General features: G+C 46.1%; 1 protein-coding gene across 2 annotated transcripts; it reads left to right on the top strand.

Annotated features, from left to right (window-relative positions):
* The first annotated feature begins 348 nt into the window (after positions 1-348).
* On the top strand, positions 349-20,348 carry LETMD1 (LETM1 domain containing 1). Of its 2 annotated transcripts, none has more exons than XM_083484950.1 (9): positions 349-591; positions 6,234-6,385; positions 7,832-7,947; positions 11,087-11,169; positions 12,794-12,980; positions 15,098-15,199; positions 15,533-15,685; positions 18,111-18,207; positions 19,252-20,348. In XM_083484950.1, the coding sequence occupies exons 1-9, from the start codon at positions 470-472 to the stop codon at positions 19,323-19,325; spliced, it is 1,086 nt and encodes a 361-aa protein (XP_083341076.1). In that variant the 5' UTR covers positions 349-469; the 3' UTR covers positions 19,326-20,348. The 2 variants fall into 2 exon arrangements, with proteins under 2 accessions (XP_083341076.1, XP_083341077.1); XM_083484951.1 differs by lacking the exon at positions 349-591 and adding an exon at positions 5,238-5,881.
* The last annotated feature ends 884 nt before the right edge of the window (positions 20,349-21,232 follow it).

The raw sequence follows: 21,232 nt of genomic DNA, 5'->3' as shown, positions 1-21,232 counted from the left end.
CAATTTTTCCGGGGAGAAAAGGCTTTGGGGAAAAAAACGGGAAAAAACTTGTCTACCCCCCCCCCCCAATTTTTCCAGACCTTCCCATCTCTATTAGAAACAGTAAAAATATCATTATGGAATGGGACGCCCTATTTGTTGGAGGGTATGCGAAACTCAAAACTCCCAACTTAGAACTCAGTCCCATTCAACCAAACCGCCCCCCCCCATAGAAAAGCCCCGACATCCGGGTCCCGAGGTTCTCACGCCGGAGAGGGGAAAGAAGTTCCTCTTTCCGTGCGTCCCATTTCCGCCTATGGTCACGTGTACCGAAGGAGGCGGGGAAAGGAGGAGAGTTCCGCTTGCTTGCTTTCCTTCCGCCGAGCCTCCTTCCGCCCGTGGTCATCACGTGGCCCGTTTCCCGGGGTCGTCGTCGTCGCCGCTTTCCTGGCTTCCCGCCCTCCTCCTTCTCCTCAGGCGCCCTGGCAGGATGGCGCTGGTGCTGCGGCTGGTGCTGCGCGGGCGCTGCAGGGCCGGCGGAGTCCCTGCGCCCGCCGCCTCCCTCTACCTGGCTCTGCGCCCGGCGGAGCCTCCCCCGTGGCCGGGGCTGAGGTGAGTCCTTGGCGGGGCCGGGAAGGGGAAGCGACTCAGGGGGCGCCGAGGAGACCCCTCAGGGCGCCGCCCTCCCGCCTGCAGCGGGGTCAGGGGAAGGCAGGGCAGGTTTCTGGGGGCGGGCGGTGTCCCCAGGTGAGCTTCTGCCATTTCCTTGTTGTTTAGCCGTGTCCGACTCTTCATGACCCCCTGGACCAGAGCACGCCAGGCACTCCTGTCTTCCACTGCCTCCCGCAGTTTCGTCAAACTCATGTTGGTAGCTTCGACAACACTGTCCAACCATCTCGTCCTCTGTCGTCCCCTTCTCCTTGTGCCCTCCATTTTTCCCAATATCAGGGTCTTTTCCAGGGAGTCTTCTCTTCTCATGAGGTGGCCAAAGTATTGGAGCCTCAGCTTCAGGATCTGTCCTTCCAGTGAGCACTCAGGGCTGATTTCCTTCAGAATGGAGAGGTTTGATCTTCTTGCAGCCCATGGGACTCTCAAGAGTCTCCTCCAGCACCGTAATTCAAAAGCATTAATTCTTCGGCGATCAGCCTTCTTGATGGTCCAGCTCTCACTTCCATACATCACTACTGGGAAAACCAGAGCTTTAACTATACAGACCTTTGTTGGTAAGGTGATGTCTCTGCTTTTTAAGATGCTGTCTAGCTTTGTCATTGCTTTTCTTCCAAGAAGCAGGCGTCTTTTAATTTCGTGGCTGCTGTCACCATTTCCTTATCGTGTATTAAATTTGCATACCGATCACAACAGAAAAAACTCACAACGTTTCTCAACCTTTGGCCCCCAGGGGTGTTACAATTGCCAAGTTGGAAGGGACCGCGAGGGCCACGTTTCCCAAACTTGGGTCTTGTTTTTGGACTACAGTTCCCAGCGCCGAGGGTCTTGGCGGTTCCCTCCCTGTGAGAAGCCAAGTTACAGGGAACCAGGCAGAGGGCCTTCTCGGTAGTGGCGCCCGCCCTGTGGAACATCCTCCCATCAGATGTCAAAGAGATAAACAACTATCTAATGTTTAGAAGACATCTGAAAGCAGCCCTGTTTAGGGAAGCTTTTAATGTTTGACAGGGTACTGTATTTTAATATTTTGTTGGAAGCTGCCCAGAGTGGCTAGTTTGGGAAACCCTAAATTACAGTGGTACCTCGGGTTACATACGCTTCAGGTTACAGACTCCGCTAACCCAGAAATAGTGCCTCGGGTTAAGAACTTTGCTTCAGGAAATCGGGCTCCGGTGGCGCGGCAGCAGCAGGAGGCTCCATTAGCTAAAGTGGTGCTTCAGGTGAAGAACAGTTTCAGGTTAAGAATGGTCCTCTGGAACGAATTAAGTACTTAACCCGAGGTACCACTGTACTACAACAAAGACGCAGGCCAGCCATTATTAGTGACACAGGTCAGTCAGTTATTTTTGAAGCAAGGGGATTCAGTTGTTTCTAGCAACAAAACCTGGGTCTCCAGCTGTTTTTGGATTCCATTTCCCATCATCCCTGACCACTAGCCCTGATAGCAAGAAAAGATTGGAGTTGTGGTCCAAAAACATCTGGAGACACAAGTTTGGGAAACACTGATCTGCTCCAACCCACTGTGATGAGGGAATCTTTTGACCAAAGTGGGTCTTAAAGCCGCAGTCCTGGAATTAAGAGTCTCCTGCTTTACCGACTGAGCTATCTCCTCAGTGGTTGCTGGACTACAACTCCCATTATCCATGACCACTGGTCCTGCTAGCTAGGGATGATGGGAGTGTCGGGGGGAGGGGCAAGTTTGAGAAAGGCTACCAACCTTCTGGTGTGTCTCTCCTCCCATGTTGTATTCCCATGAGGTCCAGCCATGGTGGCCAGTTGTTCGTTGGGGGTGGGGGAGGTGAGGGGAGCTGTGCTCCAACAGCATATGGAGGGCCAAACATTTTGCACCTCTGAAGCAAGTAAGCACACAAGCAACAATTGCACCATGGCAGTTTCCAGAGAGGTAAACTGTTAGTATGCTGGAGCAAAACCAAGGAGTCTTGTGGTATCTCATTATGGTACAGTCATACCTCGGGTTGAAGTAGCTTTGGGATAAGTATTTTCGGGTTGCACACTGGCGACGGAGTGTGTTATTTCCGGGTTTCGCTGCTCGCGCATGCACATAAGGTCAAAATGACGGCATGCGCAGAAGCGGCAAATCATGATGCGTGGACACTCAGACTCGGGTTGCGTTCGCTTCTGGATGCGAATGGGGCTCCGGAACGGGTCCCGTTCCCATGCAAAGGTACCGCTGTACAGTGGTGCCTCGCAAGACGAAAAGAATCCGTTCTGTGATTCTCTTCGTCTAGCAGTTTTTTCGTCTTGCGAAGCAAGCCCATTGACGGATTAGCGCTATTAGCGGCTTTTAGCGGCTTATCTGCTGATCGGATCAGCTGATAAGCGGCTTAGCGGCTTAGAAAAAGGGGGGAAGGAAAAAAAAACCCGCAGGAACTCGCAAGGCATTGTCGTCTTGCGAAGCAAGCCCATAGGAGATTCGTTTTGCGAAGCACCTCCAAAACGTAAAACTCTTTTGTCTAGCGGGTTTTCCGTCTTGTGAGGCATTCGTCTTGCGGGGCACCACTGTATATGGGATTCTAAGCTACACCTGCATCCTAGTCACCCCCACCCCAGAGTTTCTGTATGGGTGTATATGTGAGGAAGCACAAAAAATCCCCTGCCACCTGAAACACTGTCAGGCTGTAAGCTGTTTTTGAGTTTTCCACCATGTAAAACGTAAGAGCCCTCCTGGATCAGGCTAAAGGCTCAGCGGCCAGCCAGACGCATGTGGGAATCCCAAAAGCAAGCCTTTAGTGCAACAGCGCTCTCCTCCTGTGGTTTCCAACAACTAGTATCCAGAGGCATACTGGCCCCGACAGTGGAGACAGAATACAGTCGTACCTTGGTTGTCAAATGCCTTGGTACTCAGATGTTTTGGTTCCCGAATGGCGCAAACCGGTTTGCGAACGTTTTTTGAAAGCTGAACATCCGCTTCGGCTGTCGGCATTGTTTCCGGGGCCAATCAGCCAATCAGAAGCCGTGCCTTGGTTTGCAAATGTTTTGGAAGTCGAACCGACTTCTGGAGCGGATTCCGTTCGATAACCAAGGTATGACTGTATAGCCATTGAAACTAGTTGCCACTGATAGCTTTACCCTAGATGAATTTGTCCTAATCTTCTTTTAAAGCCTTCTGGGTTGGTGCTCACTGCAGCCTCTTGTGCAAGTGAATTCCGTAGTTCCAGCTGTGTGAAGAAGTACTTTTTTTTTTTTTGCCTGTCTTGAATCTTCCAACATTCAGCTTCTTTGACTGAATGTTACGACAAGAGGAGGAAAACATCTTATCTACTTTCTTCATGCCATGTATAATTTTATGCTCACCTTTTGCCTTAACTTAAAAGCCCCAAATGTTGTAACATTTCCTCACTGGGGAGTTGCTCCATCCCTATCATAATTCTGGTTGCTATGCATTTTGGAGAGCACACAGGCTCCTTGCATTAAAAAACAAACGCCCAATCATTTCAGTTCAAAGTAAAGGTAGCTCCATGCAACACTATTCTATTTACAGAGATGCTTGGATTTATGTATTTTCACTTTTAATGCAGCAAAATCTTGTAGAATGGCTGGTACTATTGCATACAGCAGGAAGAAGGGAATACCATTTTTTTAAATGCACCATTCTTCTTCATCTTAATTCAGCAAGGAGGCTGTATGTGAACGTGCTTTCTCCCTACTGTGCCCTAGATTTAAAACTGTACTCCATGTGCGGTTTGAAGTAGTGCAGACCATCTCATTCTGCTCCATATGTAAAACAGCTCAAAATGTTCCTGCAGATTGGCTTGGGGAAGACCACATTTGAACTGGGTGATATCTGCTCTTCCTTCCAAGATCGCTTAAAATGGAAACCTATTTCTTGCCAGGTGATTAGTGAAAGGTGGGTTGGTTAGGGCAGCCACTTTTTTGGGGTATGGCTTATATGCCATGAACTCAGGAATAAGATAAGTTCCTGTTGATTTTGTAGCAGTTAAAAGACACAGGTTACACACACAAACACACAAAATTGAAAACTAATAATTTATTATTGGGCTAACTGAGCTTGGTAGAAAACAGTGTGTTTTTTTGCCTTGGATGGTTCCTTCACAACATTCAGAAGGGCATCTATGGTAACCTCCCTCGGGACCTCCCAGGCTGTTCTAATTCTGGAGGTGATGTTGCTTTCACTTTATCTGAGATGTTTACTGGCCACTGTAACGTTGACTCAGGCAGGCAGCATAAAAATATTTCTACAGTATGCCACAATTTCATATGAATTATCAAAGCAGTTTACAACAAAAATACATAAAAATACATTATTATTATTATTATTATTATTATTATTATTAGTACCCCACCCATCTGGCTGGGTTTCCCCAGCCACTCTGGGTGGCTTACAGTGCATATAAAAACATAGTAAAACCTCAAACATTAAAAACCTCCCGATACAAGGCTGCCTTCAGATGTTTTCTAAAAGTCGAAGTGAAGTTGTTCATTTCCTTAACATCTAATGGGAAGACCATATAAAGACAGATATCAAGTTTGTATGGATTCGCATCAGGAGAGGGGCTGTGAATTATGTTTAATGGACAGGTAGAATGGATAGGATTGTCTACCTCTGAGACAACGCCCCATTGATTTCCTTCCAAGTAGACATGGTTAAGATTGTCCTGTAAAGCTTTAGCAGATCAACAAGGGTGGCCAACTTTTATTTGTAGGGTTCAGACTAAATGTCACACCTTCTATCTTTGAGTGCTGCTCTTTGGGTTCTGATTTTCTGCTGTAATAAAGAATGACAAAATTTTAGGTTGCCTTGCCAATCAGCCATAACCTCAGTTTGTAGAACTAGGAGGAAAATACAGTGAAGCCCCTGGTTATTAAATTGATGGTGTCCTTTTGGCATTCTGATTTTGAACTATTCTGATGTTTTGGTAAAATGTAGTTGATTAATAAGCCGTCTAAATTGATTAATCGGTTAATTAAAAGTTATTTAATCGTTTGGCAGCCCAAATTGATAAATTTTAATGAGCACCTAGAACTGCACTTTATGTATGCATTTTGTGACTGCAAGACATATTAATGTATAAAACAAAAGCAAATTCTTCCCTGCAATAATGTAATTCCAGGAATCAAGTCTAAAAAAATATACTTGCCCTTTGCATTTGTGTGTCTTCCTACAGAAAACAAGTTTCATTTTTATTCTCCTGACAGCCGACTTTTAATATGATAGTCTCATGTTGTTAATCAAGAACAGCATCTGTTTAAGAAGGTATTTATTGCTATTCTTATTCATAGGTGTAAACCCCACAATACTTGACCCCTAGGTTAATGTGTACTTTGGTAGCAATTAGACAAAATTAGCAATTGGACAAAATTATGCACATAACCTCATCTTCATTTATCCCTGAAATAGCCTATGGACCCCCCCCCCATCTTTTTGCATTGTGGTCATAACAGGCTAGTTTATTGCTAAGCTCTTAGACTGTTCATCAGTCAGATGCAGCTGCTCACCACATACCCTTTATTAACTATTGTAGTTGTGACTTCCTTTTTGTATTCTAAAGGGCTTGAAATACGTGGCAATAGAACTCAAGACTTGCATGTACTTTCCTTTATTTCAGACCTCCAGTGTGCCAATTTTCTGCAAACGCAAATTCCAAAAAACCACTCTCTGCCTTGGTTTCCAAAGTCAAATACCTGAATGAGAAGTATGAAAGGTTTTTGGAAAGAACATTCCCACGTTTCTACCAGCTATATTCAACCTTCTTGAAAGGTGGGTTTTCATTTAAAAAAACACACCTTTGTGCATGTTTCATGATTCTGGGAGGAATGTGATACCTTAAGAACAAATCGCTTTTGCATCTGTCAAGGTAAAGTAGTTTCTTTACTTCTAGCCCATCCCTAGGTGGGTGCTGTTTCTTGTGTTGCAGTAGGAATGGCAGAGGCTCATGTTACAGTGAGAATGAAGAAACAAGTTCTTTGTCAATAATGGATGACATTTGTAGCATCATGTTTGTGTGTTTGCACAGACCCATTCCAGGTGTAATGGGAAACTGGTGTCCTGCTGTGAGGACATGCTGCAGGAAGCCTCAACCACGCATGCTCACACACCCTCCTGTCTTGTTCCTTTTCGAGCCAATAAATAGGAGATTGAAAGCTTCCTTTTTTATTTTAAATAAATTGTGGTTTCCCGCAAGGTCCAATTTTGGAGAACAGTGCTTTTAAAACAACACACACACACACAATGGTTTATGATGCCATGATTGCAAACCATGGCTTTATCCTATTTGTTCTCGTAAACCCTAGTCTTACGAAGCATAATTCTTACAAGTTTGGAATTCAAAAGGAATTGTGTTTGTTTAGAGTTTGGAACAAAAATTTCCATTTCAGCCTCAAGAGCTCAGAATGAGAAAGGAGAGCATGGAAGCATTCCATTGCTTGTTCCTGCTGGAAAAAAAATCTGCAAAAAAACAGTCCATGGTGTAATTTTTGGGGTGGGGAATAACATGTTAAGATTCTGAGTGAAGGCAGTTCTGTGTACATCTAACAAAATTATAGCTGTAGTAAGGAAAGGCAGGAGCGAGAAGAATTTAAGACCCTCTGTAGAAGAAGCCAGCGGATTCTGCAGGGTTAGAGAGAAGGAAGTAGTAATGTGTTAGAAGCTCATGTGTAAGAGGCATCGCAAGAGAGAGAAGACAAAGCCTGTTTTAGAGATTAGGAAACATTATCCCATTATCTCTTGCTTCTGAGAAGCTCTGAATGACGTGCAAGGGGCATGTCCTTTTACCCTCGTGGCAAACTTAGAGGTTAGGCTGTGAAAAACCCTTTGAAGTGCCAAGGCATTTGGGCTTTCCCTATGATGTCCTGACACTATTAAAGCAAAGAAAACAATTTAGCTGGCTGGAGTTTTACAAAGAGGGGTCAGAAGAACTATTCAAGTCATTCAAGGCAAGGGAGAGACAGAGACGTAATATTCATGTATGTGTTACTTTATGCCAGTTGTGGGAATTTTTGGTCCTCCAGATTTTGCTGAACTACAATGCCCATCTTCCACGGCCACTTGCCATGTAGTATCTGGAAGGTCAGAGCTTCCCTAGCCCTGTTCTTTATGCAGTGATGCTCTATTCTTAGGTGAAAGGCTTGGGAAGGACTTTGGCATGAGGTTGAACATTCAGGGAGAACAATTCCAGATCTGAAAATATTTCTGTATTTTGCACAGGATTTTGGATATTCTTTACAGAAATGAAAGAAATAAGAAGAATAAGGGCAAACATGTCATATAGAAAGATCCAGTTCCATCAACTTCCATACAGGGAGATGGAGAGACTAAGACAGGTAGGCTTTTACTTTTGTCTGCAACGATGATAGTCAACAAGTCAAACTGATTTCAGGAGACACTTGGTAGTTTCCACAGTTGTGCAGCTGCCCTTCTTCCTACATGAGGAGCCCACTTAAGATGCTCTAGCTGTCTAGCAACTTCCCATCTCGTACACTGAGGAGTTTCACAAGATAATCAAATAGGGTTGACAAGAAAAATGTTCAGTTCAGGGACATACCTGCATTGGAAGCACGTTTGCTTCTGTTCGATGCAATGTTGATTTTCTAAACTTGGTTTCATTCTGAAATGGCATGAATGAGTGACTGCTCCTTTGTCTCAAATCTTTCAGTTTCCTCCTTATGAATTGTGAGTTAACACTGGGTGATTTTGCTGGCCTCTCTCCCCGTCTGCTAAAAACCAACCCATCCTCTGGTCAATATGTACAACTGCGTATTCCATTTGCTTTCTGGATTTACTTCTTTTTTGCAGGAAGGTATTACCGTAAAATTTGTACAGATGAAAAATATAACTTCATAGAGAGAATTGGTTTGTTTTTTCATGAAAGAATACAGAAATAAATCCACAGTAACAGAGTAACTAACTACTACCTGCCTTCTCCCCACCCCTCAATTGGGATTTATTTCTCCTACGCGGGTGGCGCTGTGGGTTAAACCACAGAGCCTAGGACTTGCCGATCAGAAGGTTGGCGGTTCGAATCCCTGCGACGGAGTGAGCTCCTGTTGCTCGGTCCCTGCTCCTGCAAACCTAGCAGTTTGAAAGCACGTCAAAGTGCAAGTAGATAAATAGGTACTGCTCCAGTGGGAAGGTAAACGGCGTTTCCGTGCGCTGCTCTGGTTCACCAGAAGCAGCTTAGTCATGCTGGCCACATGACCCAGAAGCTGTATGCCGGCTCCCTCGGCCAGTAAAGCGAGATGAGCGCCACAACCCCAGTCAGTCATGACTGGACCTAATGGTCAGTGGTCGCTTTATCTTTTATCTTATCCTGACTTTCCTTCAAGGAGCATAGGGCAATGTGCATGGTCCCTTTCCCTTTCTATCATCACATCTTTCAAGAAAGACAGGTTAGGTGCTGTGTGGGTGTCATTGTAGAGAGACTCCCCAAGGTTACCCAACCAACTTAAGAGCCAAACAGGAATTTGAAGCCAGGTCTCCCCTGTCCCACTACACTATGTAAACACACTGAGAGCTTCTGAATCGATAAGCAAGAACCACATGCAACTTTTGTGAGGATCCGCTATACTAATACAAATAGGTGGACTAATATTTACTGCATCTAGGGTAGATTAATTAAGAGGTTTCCGTACTTCAGCAAAAGCAAATAAAGTCTGGCAGCTCTGCTTGATTTCTGCCAACCTTCACCCGATGCATTTATTCTTTGCCTGAACATTTATCATATTGTTGGGCTGAGTTAGAGTAAAAATGTTTCTGTGTAGAGAAGAAGGCCTGAAATTTGGGTTCTTATTCTTGAAAGATTCCATCTAAGCACTTTTATTCAAACAAAGGAAAGCTGAGGAAGGGAAGGTTTTCTCCTTTTTCAAACGCAATGTGTTGTGTTGCAACATGGAGCTAAGTGACATTTACATAAAGGTTGTCAGTCTAACATCATCACCATGGACAGCTGTATAACAGATATAGACATAGCGGACTGGATGTAGGTCACAGGTCAATAAATTGTTGCTGATGTGTGTGTGGAGGTCCACATATGGAAAATAACCAACAGAAAAAGCAGGTGTAAAGACACACTATTGTATGGCATTGTCCGTTGGCTGCAGCAGAATTATTCATATAGAAGACCTGTTATTCTCCCATCCCAGTCAGGTGATGGGCAGTAAAATTGTAGCCTATCTTCCGTTGGCAATGCACAATCCGGAGCACACTTTATTTTATTTTTTTTATAATATTTTATTGGGTTTTATCAATAGAAAAGTTTAGAAAAATACAAAAACGAAAAAGATACAAAATTACAAAATACAAAAATACAGACATTGAACACAAAAAAAGAAAAAGAAAAAACACATATAAAAGAAAACAAAAATTCCCTCTTTCTTGATTTCTCATCTTTAGTTAACTTATTTTCCTGACTTCCTCACGTCTCCCATTTTTGTATCCCTTTTAAGAATTGGTTCAGCAAATTCATGTCCTATTAGTTTATCTATTATTAATCCAATCTTACATTTTACCTTATTGCTAGAACCCCTGCAATTCATTTCAATGTCATCAGCATTCAAAAATTTTACAATATTTCTGCAAATAAGTTTTAAATTTCCTCCAATCTTCTTCCACCAACTCTTCTCCCTGGTCTCGGATTCTGCCAGTCATTTCCGCCATCTCCATATAGTCTATTAGTTACACCTGCCATTCTTCCAAGGAGGGTGGGTCTTGTGTCTTCCAATGCTTTGCGATGAGAATTCTTGCTGCTGCTGTAGCGTACATAAAGAAAGTTCTATCCTCCTTTAACACCGATTGGCCAACTATACCCAGGAGGAAGGCCTCTGGTTTCTTCAGGAAGAACTTTAAGGTTCCTGGTTGTGCCTTGGCAGCCGTGTCCCTAGCTGCCTCATACTTGATATCACATACGAATAGTGTTTTCTCGCTGCAAAGAAAATGCTACCACTTTAATAACTAGCTTCCAAATTGCATCTGTATAGCACAGGGGTCAGCAAACTTTTTCAGACCTTGTGGGAGGATGGACTATATTTTGAAAAAGAACAGCAACGAATTCCTATGCCCCACAAATAACCCAGAGATGCATTTTAAATAAACGCACACATTCTACTCATGTAAAAACACCAGGCAGGCCCCATAAATACCCCAGAGATGCATTTTAAATAAAAGGACACATTCTACTCATGTAAAAACACACTGATTCCCGGACCGTTCGCAGGCTGGATTTAGAAGGTGATTGGGCCAGACCCGGCCCCTCGGCCTTAGTTTGCCTACCCATGATAGAGCATTCAAAGTTACTAAGTTTGTGAGAGACAAAAATAGGCACAGCTTTGAGGCATATAAAATGCCAGAGTATGCAGCAGTGGTACCTTGCATGCCACTGCTTCATCAGTCCCTTTATATGTGCATTTTCCTCGCAGTAGTTTTGGGTGTGTGCATGGCAGGTCTACTGACTAATCATTTTTGAAGTTTCGCAGAGATCTGATCAAGGCCATTCCAGTTGGGATTCTTTCTCTTCCTCCCTTTGCCAACTACCTGGTTCTTTTGCTCATGTAAGTACAACCGTGTGCCTGTTCAGATGAAAGGTCCTTGCGCTTAACTGTGAAAGAGTGAATGCAACAGTAGTGGGGGGTTTCTCTCCCTCTCATCACTTACCTGCACTGCTCTTTGATGAAGAGCTTGTTAGAGTACAGCTTTGTGTTTTAGGTAAAGGGTAAAGGGACCCCTGACCATTAGGTCCAGTCGTGGCCGACTCTGGGGTTGCGGCGCTCATCTCGCTCTATAGGCTGAGGGAGCCGGCGTACAGCTTCCGGGTCCTGTGGCCACCATGTGTAAGCCGCTTCTGGCAAACCAGAGCAGCACACGGAAACACCGTTTACCCTCCCGTCGGAGCGGTACCTATTTATCTACTTGCACTTTGATGTGCTTTCAAACTGCTAGGTTGGCAGGAGCAGGGACCGAGCAACAGGAGCTCACCCCGTCGTGGGGATTCGAACCGCCGACCTTCTGATCGGCAAGTCCTAGGCTCTGTGGTTTAACCCACAGTGCCACCTGCGTCCCTTGCTTTGTGTTTTAGCAGGTACCAAAATAGACTGCAAAAGCACATTAATTACTGGGAGTGGGATCAAGCCCTGACACTTTGGAGCCTCTGCTTCCACATTGTATTTTCTCCCCATGTGTAGGTTCAGTCTAAAGGGATTATTTTTGGTGAATTTCTCTGGGTGGCAATTCATCGTGCAGCAACCATGCACCCTCCCACATTTTTTTCTGAAAATTTACCATCTCTGTTGTTTTCCCAACAGAACTCCCAAACTGCTTTAAACTCTCCAGAAACATTTTTAAAGGGGGGGGGGCGCTCACCTTTAAGCAGCTCCCCCACCCCTTCCTTGGTCTGTTCCAAATAGGTGTTTTCAGCTTGGGAGTTAAAAACAGTTAAAGATAATATCATTTATGCTTGAGGCTTGCTCTTAACAGCCCCGGATCACAGCCTAGCATGCCGTATAGCAGGCATTCCCAAACTCGGCCCTCCAGATGTTTTGGGACTACAATTCCCATCATCCCTGACCACGGGTCCTGTTAACTAGGGATGATGGGAGTTGTAGTCCCAAAACATCTGGAGGGCTGAGTTTGGGGATGCCTGCTGTATAGGCTTGATAATATTTTAATGTGAACTTTAACAAGAAACAGATTATATCACAACTGACAAAAGTAGCTCTAAAATCCTGCACTGCCTGTTTTTTTTTTGAAGGCAGAAGAATTTAGAGAAAGGCATCAGGATATTATTTCAAGTTGCCAGGCAGATTTCGTGAGGGAGAAAATGGTCTACTAGGCATTCTGAAAACATTGGGGTTTTTTTTATTAAAATATTTCATTTTAAAATAAATGAAGGTAACTTGAGAGTCTGTGGACAAGGTCTGGTTAAATTTGCAGAAGCAAAGTTCAGGAGGGCTTTGGCTTGTCGGGGGCTGAGGTTTCAGCCATCACATAACTGGTTGCTCCTTGTCTTGGCTGGAAGAAGCAGTCAAATTTGTAGAAAACAGGCAAAACCTGCAAAATCGACAAAAGCTGCAAAATGCAGAATTTGGGTTCCTGTGGCCCAGATTTGAATGTTCTTTGATACACAGCTGTGTCTTGGTTTTGAAATGTGTATCTTCTTGACAATCTTTCCTTCCCAAGGTATCTGTTCCCAAGACAACTTTTGATACGCCACTTCTGGACTTCCAAACAACAAGCTGAATTTCTGGACACCTACCACAATATGAGAAAGGAGGCATACCCAGAAGTGGTTGATGGTCTAATGAACCTCTCTCGCTCCCTAGCGGATTCCCAGCCTCGGAAACAGATGCTAGATCTCTGCAAAAAGGTATCTAATTACCACCCAATCTCAGCTGATAGAGAGGCAGTCTTTGGACACGTGTCTTGCTTTGCAGAAATAAGGCTTTTGTATATTGAGAGTTGGCCCATCACTACCAACTTCATAATGCCTAGATTCAACTTTACTATTGTCATGTGAACAAAGCACTGCAAACTTCTGAAACCTTAATTATACGGTTTTAAAGTCATTCCAGAGATTGATTGATTGATTTTAAAAACCCTGACCTGAATACGAACATGTATAGAAGAGTCATTCAAGTAAGAGACCAGACTGTATTGTTGGCTTAGCAGATGGTGGCAAGGAAAAGGATGCTCTGAAACTTGTGTCTACTGATTTGTCACTTATGCAAAGGCTTTCTGGCAATGCACCCTTGAGTACTTGTCAGTTTATAATAATGGCTTGCAATTTTAGTAGAGGACGACGAGAAAAAGTAGTAAATTCAGGCCTTTATTATTCTTTATGGGACAATTTTTGGAAGGGAGGAACCAAACAAGAGTGGGTATTAGCTACACTGGTGGAGGGTCACCCCCCCCCCCCCGCTCAGTCAGATTTTATTGTTTGTAACAAATGACCACTACAATGCAGCTCAAAAAGGATAATCCAAGAAATAAGTTAACCATACATTTCTCCCAAAATAACCAAAAAAACCCCCAAACAAAACCCAAATAGCCCTTGGGCAGTCAGCACTATTTTAGGTCAAAAAAATAGCATACAACTGTCAGCTAGTGTGTATAAAGCTACCCTAAAGGCAACCAAACAAATTCCACAGCAGCCAGCAGCCGTCTAGTTTTGAAACCACCTGATTGAACTTCTAAGCCGAAGAATTGCCTATCTAACAAGAAAAAAGGTTAATTCTGTTGCACCTATTCCATTAATGCAACTAGGTGATATGGCATAGCAACTTTCCTCATGGTAATGGTGAAGCAGAGCATTGTTAAGGGTTAGTGCTGACCTTTGAAGCCCTAAACAGCCTTGGCTCTGCATACCTGAAGGAGCGTCTCCACCCCCATCATTCAGCCCAGTTACTTGAGGTCCACCTCTGAAGGCCCATCTGGTAAGGTTCCCTCACTGCAAGAAGTGAAGCTACAGGGAACCAGGCAGAGGGCCTTCTCGACAGTGGAGTGGAATGCCCTCCCCAAACCAGATGCCAAGGAGATAAATAACTATGCAACTTTTAGAACACATCTGAAGGCAGCCCTGTATCAGGAAGTTTTAAATATTTGATGTTTTATTATGTTTTTATGTGTGTTGGAAGCCACCCAGGGTGGCTGGGGCAACTCAGCTGGATGGGTGGGGTTTTAATAACAACAACTTATTTGGGAAGGGTGTAATGACTACAGCAAACAGGAACTTCTCATTTGTTCCAGGAATGAAAAGGTGCTCAGCTGCTATATGTTATACAGTGGTGCCTCGCAAGACAAAAAGAATCCGTTAGTGGTTTTTTCGTCTTGCGAAGCAAGCCCATTGACGGATTAGCGGATTAGCGCTATTAGCGGCTTATCTGCTGATTGGATCAGCTGATAAGCGGCTTAGCGGCTTAGAAAAAGGGGGGGAGGGAAAAAAACCAGCAGGAATTCGCAAGACATTGTCGTCTTGCGAAACAAGCTCATAGGAAATTCGTTTTGCGAAGCACCTCCAAAACGGAAAACTCTTTTGTCTAGCGAGTTTTCCATCTTGCGAGGCATTCGTCTTGCGGGGCACCACTGTAGAAGGATTGGTTTTCAGGTTTTTACAAGATTCCCATCCTTTTATTCTTGGAAGACAGAGTTGTTCCGCCAGGCCTTTGGTCAGGGCGCAGCCTGACTCCCTCCTCTGGCAACCTGCACAGAATTTTGCTTAATTGGTTGCCATCAATTTGATTTAATTAATTTTTATAATGAAATATTTTTAGATTGTGTAACTATTTTACTGTCTGATTATTTGATTGTTGTTAGCCGCCCTGAGCCCGGCTTCGGCTGGGGAGGGCGGGATATAAATAAAATTTATTATTATTATTATTATAAAGCAGTATGGTGCTTTTCTTTTCTTTCTTTCTTTCTTTCTTTCTTTCTTTCTTTCTTTCTTTCTTTCTTTCTTTCTACCAATGATATATCTTAATCTTCAAGGTGCAGGAAGGATGCCACCCAGATGTAAGAGAACTTACAGCTGTGAGGACCTTATTTGTGGGACATCCCTTTGGCATCCAGCAACTCGGGGTTCAGCAGCTGGTGAGTGCCATTCCAGAAATTAAATGGGATTATACTGACGACCCAGCTAAATCCATTGCCACTAACTGCAGCCCCCCCTAGGTTTTGACTGAGTTTCAAAATAAGTCTATAAATCTTTCCAGCTATAAATCCTTAAGCTGCAACAAACAGTTGCTTCTCCTTAAATTGAAACCTATTACTGATCTAGGCTGCCTTATGTGCTGCCTTTTTGGAGGGGAACGATCATATCCTCCTGTTAGCCACATTTTGATCTGGAGAAGCAGGGCAGCTCTGAAAAGCTTTGTTGACTACTATTGTGCAGTTTAATCCCACCGTCTTCTCTTCTCCCCCCAGAAAGTCCTAAGCCGTGTTTTGTTCCTAACTCCTCGCTTGCCATCTCTCTTCCTGAGATACCGCTTGCAGAGCCACATAGCAGAGCTGCATCATCTGGACCAAGCGATGCTGAAACTGGGTGTGGGGCAGCTAACCGATGAGGAAGTGCAGGCGGTGAGATGAAGTTTTGCATACTGTAGCAAACTGAGGGGCAGCATTGCTGGCTAGGAACTGACCGTGGCTGTGCCAGTTCTCGCATGCAAGGGCAAGGGCTAGAATCATACCTGGGACCACGAGAGCCATCTAGTCCAACCCGCTGCAATGTAGGGACCTTTTTGCCCAGTGGAGGGCTCAAACCCATGACCCTGAGATCAGGAGTCTTGTGCTCTACTGACTGAGCCGTGTCGTACCTTTAAAGGTAAAGGGACCCCTGACCATTAGGTCCAGTCATTGCGGGGTTGCGGCGCTCATCTCTCTTTACTGGCCGAGGGAGCTGGTGTACAGCTTCCGGGTCATGTGACCAGCATGACTAAGCCGCTTCTGGCAAACCAGAGCAGTGCACGGAAACGCTGTTTACCTTCCTGCTGGAGTGGTACCTTTTTATCTACTTGCAGTTTGACGTGCTTTCGAACTGCTAGGTTGGCTGGAGCAGGGACCGAGCAACGGGAGCTCACCCCTTCACGGGGAATCATAGAATCATAGAGTTGGAAGAGACCACAAGGGCCATTGAGTCCAACCCCCTGCCAAGCAGGAAACACCATCAGAGCACTCCTGACATATGGTTGTCAAGCCTCTGCTTAAAGACCTCCAAAGAAGGAGACTCCACCACACTCCTTGGCAGCAAATTCCACTGTCGAACAGCTCTTACTGTCAGGAAGTTCTTCGAACCACCAACCTTCTGATCGGCAAGTCCTAGGCTCTGTGGTTTAACCCACAGGGCCACCTGCGTTGTACCTTTAGGGCAGTGTTTCCCAACCTTTTTTGGGCAAAGGCACACTTGTTTCATGAAAAAAATCTCGAGGCACACCACCATTACAGCCCTTGACGTCAGCGCGCAGCGTCACGCCGGGAGGGACATGAATTGCTAGCAAATTGCATAATCACCTCCTTGAGGGCTGGCTCATCTTCTCCGAAGGCAGAACCCCATTAATTAACAGCACAGACTCACACCATAGCCAAGACGAGGGGGGAAAACCTCAGTCATGCACAGTCATGCACATGTGGGGGCTAAATGAGGACGAAGACCGGGCAGAGAGCAGGGTTCAAATCACCCCACCTGGCCAGGACAATCCCTGGGTGCTCCCTTGGGCCACTCGCCTGACCCACCTCGCAGGGCTGTTGTTGCGAGGATAACACGGGGAGAACCACGCGCGCCCCCGGGAGCTCCTTGGAGGAGAAAGCAGGTGAGGGGCCCCCGCCAGCCTCCGCTTCCAACACCCAGTGCAACGACGCCGAAGTTTCCCCCCGGGTTCGGCTCGGGGAGCAGCGCTGCTCCCCCCCGGCTCCCCTTCGCCCTCCCGGCTCTCTGCCGCCCACTGGGGACCCCCCTCACCTGCCAAGTCCGGAGCGCCGGTGGAAGTTGCATGCATGCATGCAGGGCGCCGCGTTGCCATTGCATTGCACTGCACTGCACTCCATGCAACGCCTGCACGCATGCATTGCCTTGCACGCCCGCCAAGGGGTCTCCCTGCGGTCCGATGCGTCCCCTCCGGCGCGGATGCAGCATTGCAAAAATAAAAACCCGCCAACGCAGCCCTACCTGGGGGGCAGCCTCCGCCTCCGCGGGGATCCCCGGGCTCCATCCTGCCGCCCGATCTCCGCGGGGGCGCAGGCAGGCTGCGCGGGGTCTGCGCGGAAGAGCCCCTGCCCGCCCGGCCGCCGCTGCGCTCATTCCATGGCCGGGAGAAGAGCGCTTCAAACAAAACGCCCGGCCCGCCAGGCCACACTGGGAAACGTAGCTCGCGCACCCCGCGCGGGCGCGGAGCCCAAGGGCGAGGGGACTACGGATCCCGGCAGCCCCCGCGCCGGGGACGGAGGGGGAGAGGCCGGGTGCAGGGATGGAGGGACGGGTGGGCAAGCGAGTGAGTGAGTGGCAGCCGCCAAGCCTTGGCCGAGAGCCAGGAAGGGCCTCCCCGGAGGAGGAGGAGGGAGGTGCAGAGCGGGAGGGAGGGAGGGAACCCCAGGGGTCATCTAGTGACGGCGCCCCAATCGAAAATTTGACTTTTTTTAAAAAAAATCTTTCGAATTTTTTAATTTTCCCCGCGGCACACCAGGCAACATCTCGCGGCACACTAGTGTGCCGCGGAACAGTGGTTGGGAAACACTGCTTTAGGGTAACCTTAAAAGACTATTTATTGTGGGTTAAAAGCTTTTGTGGACCACATTCCACAAGCTGTGCTATACTGCACAGTAACACTGTCACCCTTTTCAGAAATAGTAATGTCAGTCTTATGTCAAATGAGGACAGCTTGAATGGCTTAAACACACACACCAGCCCAGCTTTTAATGTCAGAATTTAGCAGTGAATGTCCTTGCATTTAGCCGTTGCTTTTCAAATGAAAGTCTCTCTGCTCCAAGACAATGCCTCTCTTCTCTGCAGGCTTGTTATACCCGTGGCTTGAATTCTGTTCACCTCAGCCCACTGGCATGCAGGCTGTGGCTGGCTCACTGGCTGACACTCTCCTGTTCACTGAAAGGTAAGCCTGCTTGAATTTGGCTACGTCGGGCTTCCCTTAGAGCCCTTACGGAATCTCTCACACACAACTAGAAGCAGCTGCTCTTCTGACCCATCCTTAATGTTGCAGTGTTAACCTGAAGAGGTTGCCCCTGTACAGTCCTGGTTGCAAAGGAGATGGCCTAGTAAAGCCTGGAAGGCCAGAATTCAGAATAGGGGCTTCTTAGTATGCCCCGGGATGCCCCATGGAGACCCTCAAGGTCCATAAATAGCAACACCCTAGAGGTCCCGGGCCCTAAGGAAGTTTGATTAGCTTCAACCAGAGCCAGGGCCTTTTCAACACTGGCCCCGGCCTGGTGGAACGCTCTGCCTCATGAGACCAGGGCCCTGCAGGATCTGATTTCTTTCTGCAGGGCCTGTAAGACAGAGTTGTTCCGCCTGGCCTTTGGCTTGGAGCCAATTTGATTCCCTCCCCCTCTTTTTTTTCTTTTCCTTTCTCCTCCTGCGATGAGGCTACATTTTAATATTGTAATGTTTCAATATTTTAATGTTGTATTTTAATTTTGTTTTTAAGTTGTATTCATTCAACTTATTTTTATTTTTGCTTGTTAGCCGCCCTGAGCCCGGCCTTGGCTGGGGAGGGCAGGGTATAAATAAAAATTATTATTATTATCATTATTATTGGTGGCAGCAGCATAGACTTATAGAGTTGGAAGGGACCCTGAGGATCATCTAGTCCAGCCCCCTGCAACGGAGGAATATGCCCTCCCAGCTATGGACCAGTCAACCCCCCCGCCCAAGATTAGGCTGGTGCAGATACTGATTGGCTTTTGATAGCAGGCAAAAGCATTTTTTTCTTTCTGATCAGCCCTTTAAAAACTTTCCTGTGACAGATTGTGGGAGGGGGAGCCCCCTTTTACTTTTAGCTATGATTTGGTTCTATTTAGAAGCACTGGATTATTTTATGAATTGTGCTTGTTGTGGCCAACCCTGTGAGAGTTTACAATGAAGGGTTGGCACATATCTCAAATAGACACAAATGCAATGCATACTTTTCTCTTTCCAGACGCTGAGACTTCACTCTTGGCACATGGCATGGTCTTGCTTTCTATCAACTTCCCTTCTTCTTCCAAGGGCTGACTAAGGGCACCCCTCACTGGTGGACCACTTCTGAAGAGATGCTGCGACAGTGACTCTTGGCTGAAGCAGAGGGAGATAAGGGTTTTTGCTTATACTAAAATACAATGAGCAGGAGCCCTGCAGAAGCCTCTCCCACTGAATTATTAGCCTTGAGAGGAAGGTAGAGGAAACACTGCATTATATGCTGAATATTCCTCCTCCTGCCGTAGAGGGAGACAAGAGAATTGCCAGTATGGCCCTGGAGAAAATGCCTGTACTGTAGAAGACCACAATATTTCTGTTTAGATCTGGCTCCAGAATGTCCTCGTGGGCGCAGCATGATTCCGTACTTCTTTTCACCGCTTAAGTCTCTTGTAAAAACGTCTGCTGAAGAAGGTATTGGCGTTAGTCTGTATTGACTTCCTTGTAACTTTGAAGGGTAACAAAGCTGTCAGGAACTTTCCCAGGCTGTTCCCCTTCCCCTTTTAAACTTCATTTTTACAGTCAACAAGGCTGCATGGAGCTCAGTGCCTTTTGCTGGGCATTTGCAGTGTGCTGCAAGACTTTGAATATAGGACCCCGTTTTTCAGAGCTGCAACTTTTGTTTGAAATCCTGCTAGTGGCATGCTCTTCTGCAGGAAAGGTACAGCTGTGCTCTCACATGGGCATTATGGAAGGTGCATTTCATGTTGGCAGATATGGTAACAGAACCTACAGAGTTCAACAGGGTAGTTCCACACTCAGAGCAAGTTAATTGGAGTGTCTCTACCCAAAGCACTTAATATCCATTTCTGTGCCTCCAAGTCTTAAATACTACTGCCACGATACTTAAAAGCTAAGTAGGGGGAAAAGAAAAAAGCCAAGTCTTGCACTCCAGAAGCTGGAATTCTGGCCAGATAGTATATAAATTGTGTGTGGTAGACTAGTGATTGAGTCAGTCATTATAAAATGCATGAGAAGTGCGTAAAAGTAAATGAACGTCCAGCTATACCTGATGTGAATGTTTCGTTAAAGATAGCTAATAAAGGACAATCTCACATTTTACCTGGATTGTTTATAACACTGCTTGTCTTTATCTTATAGCTTGGTAATAGCTTAGACGGGCTAGGACCATAAAGCCAGGGGTCTCCAAGCTTTCCAAGCCTTAGGCTGATGTCTCAAGCAACAATTGCACAGAGGGCGGGGGAGTGTGCGCCGTACGCGAACACACAATTTCTTGTGCTCCTCCAACCCCGAAGTGGGTCCTCGTGCCGCGCCGGTAAGAGCAGGCGGCGGCAGTTGCCACGGGCCAGATAAACGAGTCCCTCGGGCCTTATCCGGCCCCCGGGCCGTAGGTTGGTGACCCCTGATCAAAGCTACTCACCTTGTCATCTCCTCAATCAGTCCTGAAGTTTATGCAGCATACAGGCAAGGGCCATGGCCAACACACACTGTACCCTAGTTGTTCTTTGTAACGAGTTTAATTCCCCTGCTTGCCAGGGAACTGCTGCGGCAGACGCAGCTTGTGCTTCTATTAACTCTATTCCAAGCTGTACTCTACAGGCGAGTAAGCCACAGCCTCTCTGAAAGGCCCCACTGATATTTCACTATGAATGAAGTAAACAGATGATGCAAAAACAAGGGTAAGCCCAGTTCAAGTTGCATGAACAGCTACTGCTATCCAGTGTGGTCTTGATGCTATTTCCGTACCAACCATATATTGTGTGTGCATCGTTACAAGGCAGATTCTGCTCCAAGACTGAAATTATAGGGCCAATTAAACTCAGTAATCGCACTAGTGGAAGTCAGCGCAACAGGACTTCTTCCCCTCCCAGAATGATGTGCAAGGCGAGGAAAGGGGAGCTCGTGTCAGCGCATGTGGCATGAAGAAGCATCAGCACTGCACTGAATACAACCCATAGTTTATAAACCCTAGATTAGTGGTTTTG

This window comes from Podarcis liolepis (assembly GCF_965112155.1).
Source record: "Podarcis liolepis genome assembly, chromosome: 2".
NCBI classification, from domain to species: Eukaryota; Metazoa; Chordata; class Lepidosauria; order Squamata; family Lacertidae; genus Podarcis; species Podarcis liolepis.
The sequence above is the reverse complement of the archived record's forward strand: the minus strand, read 5'-3'. Positions and strand labels throughout refer to the sequence as shown.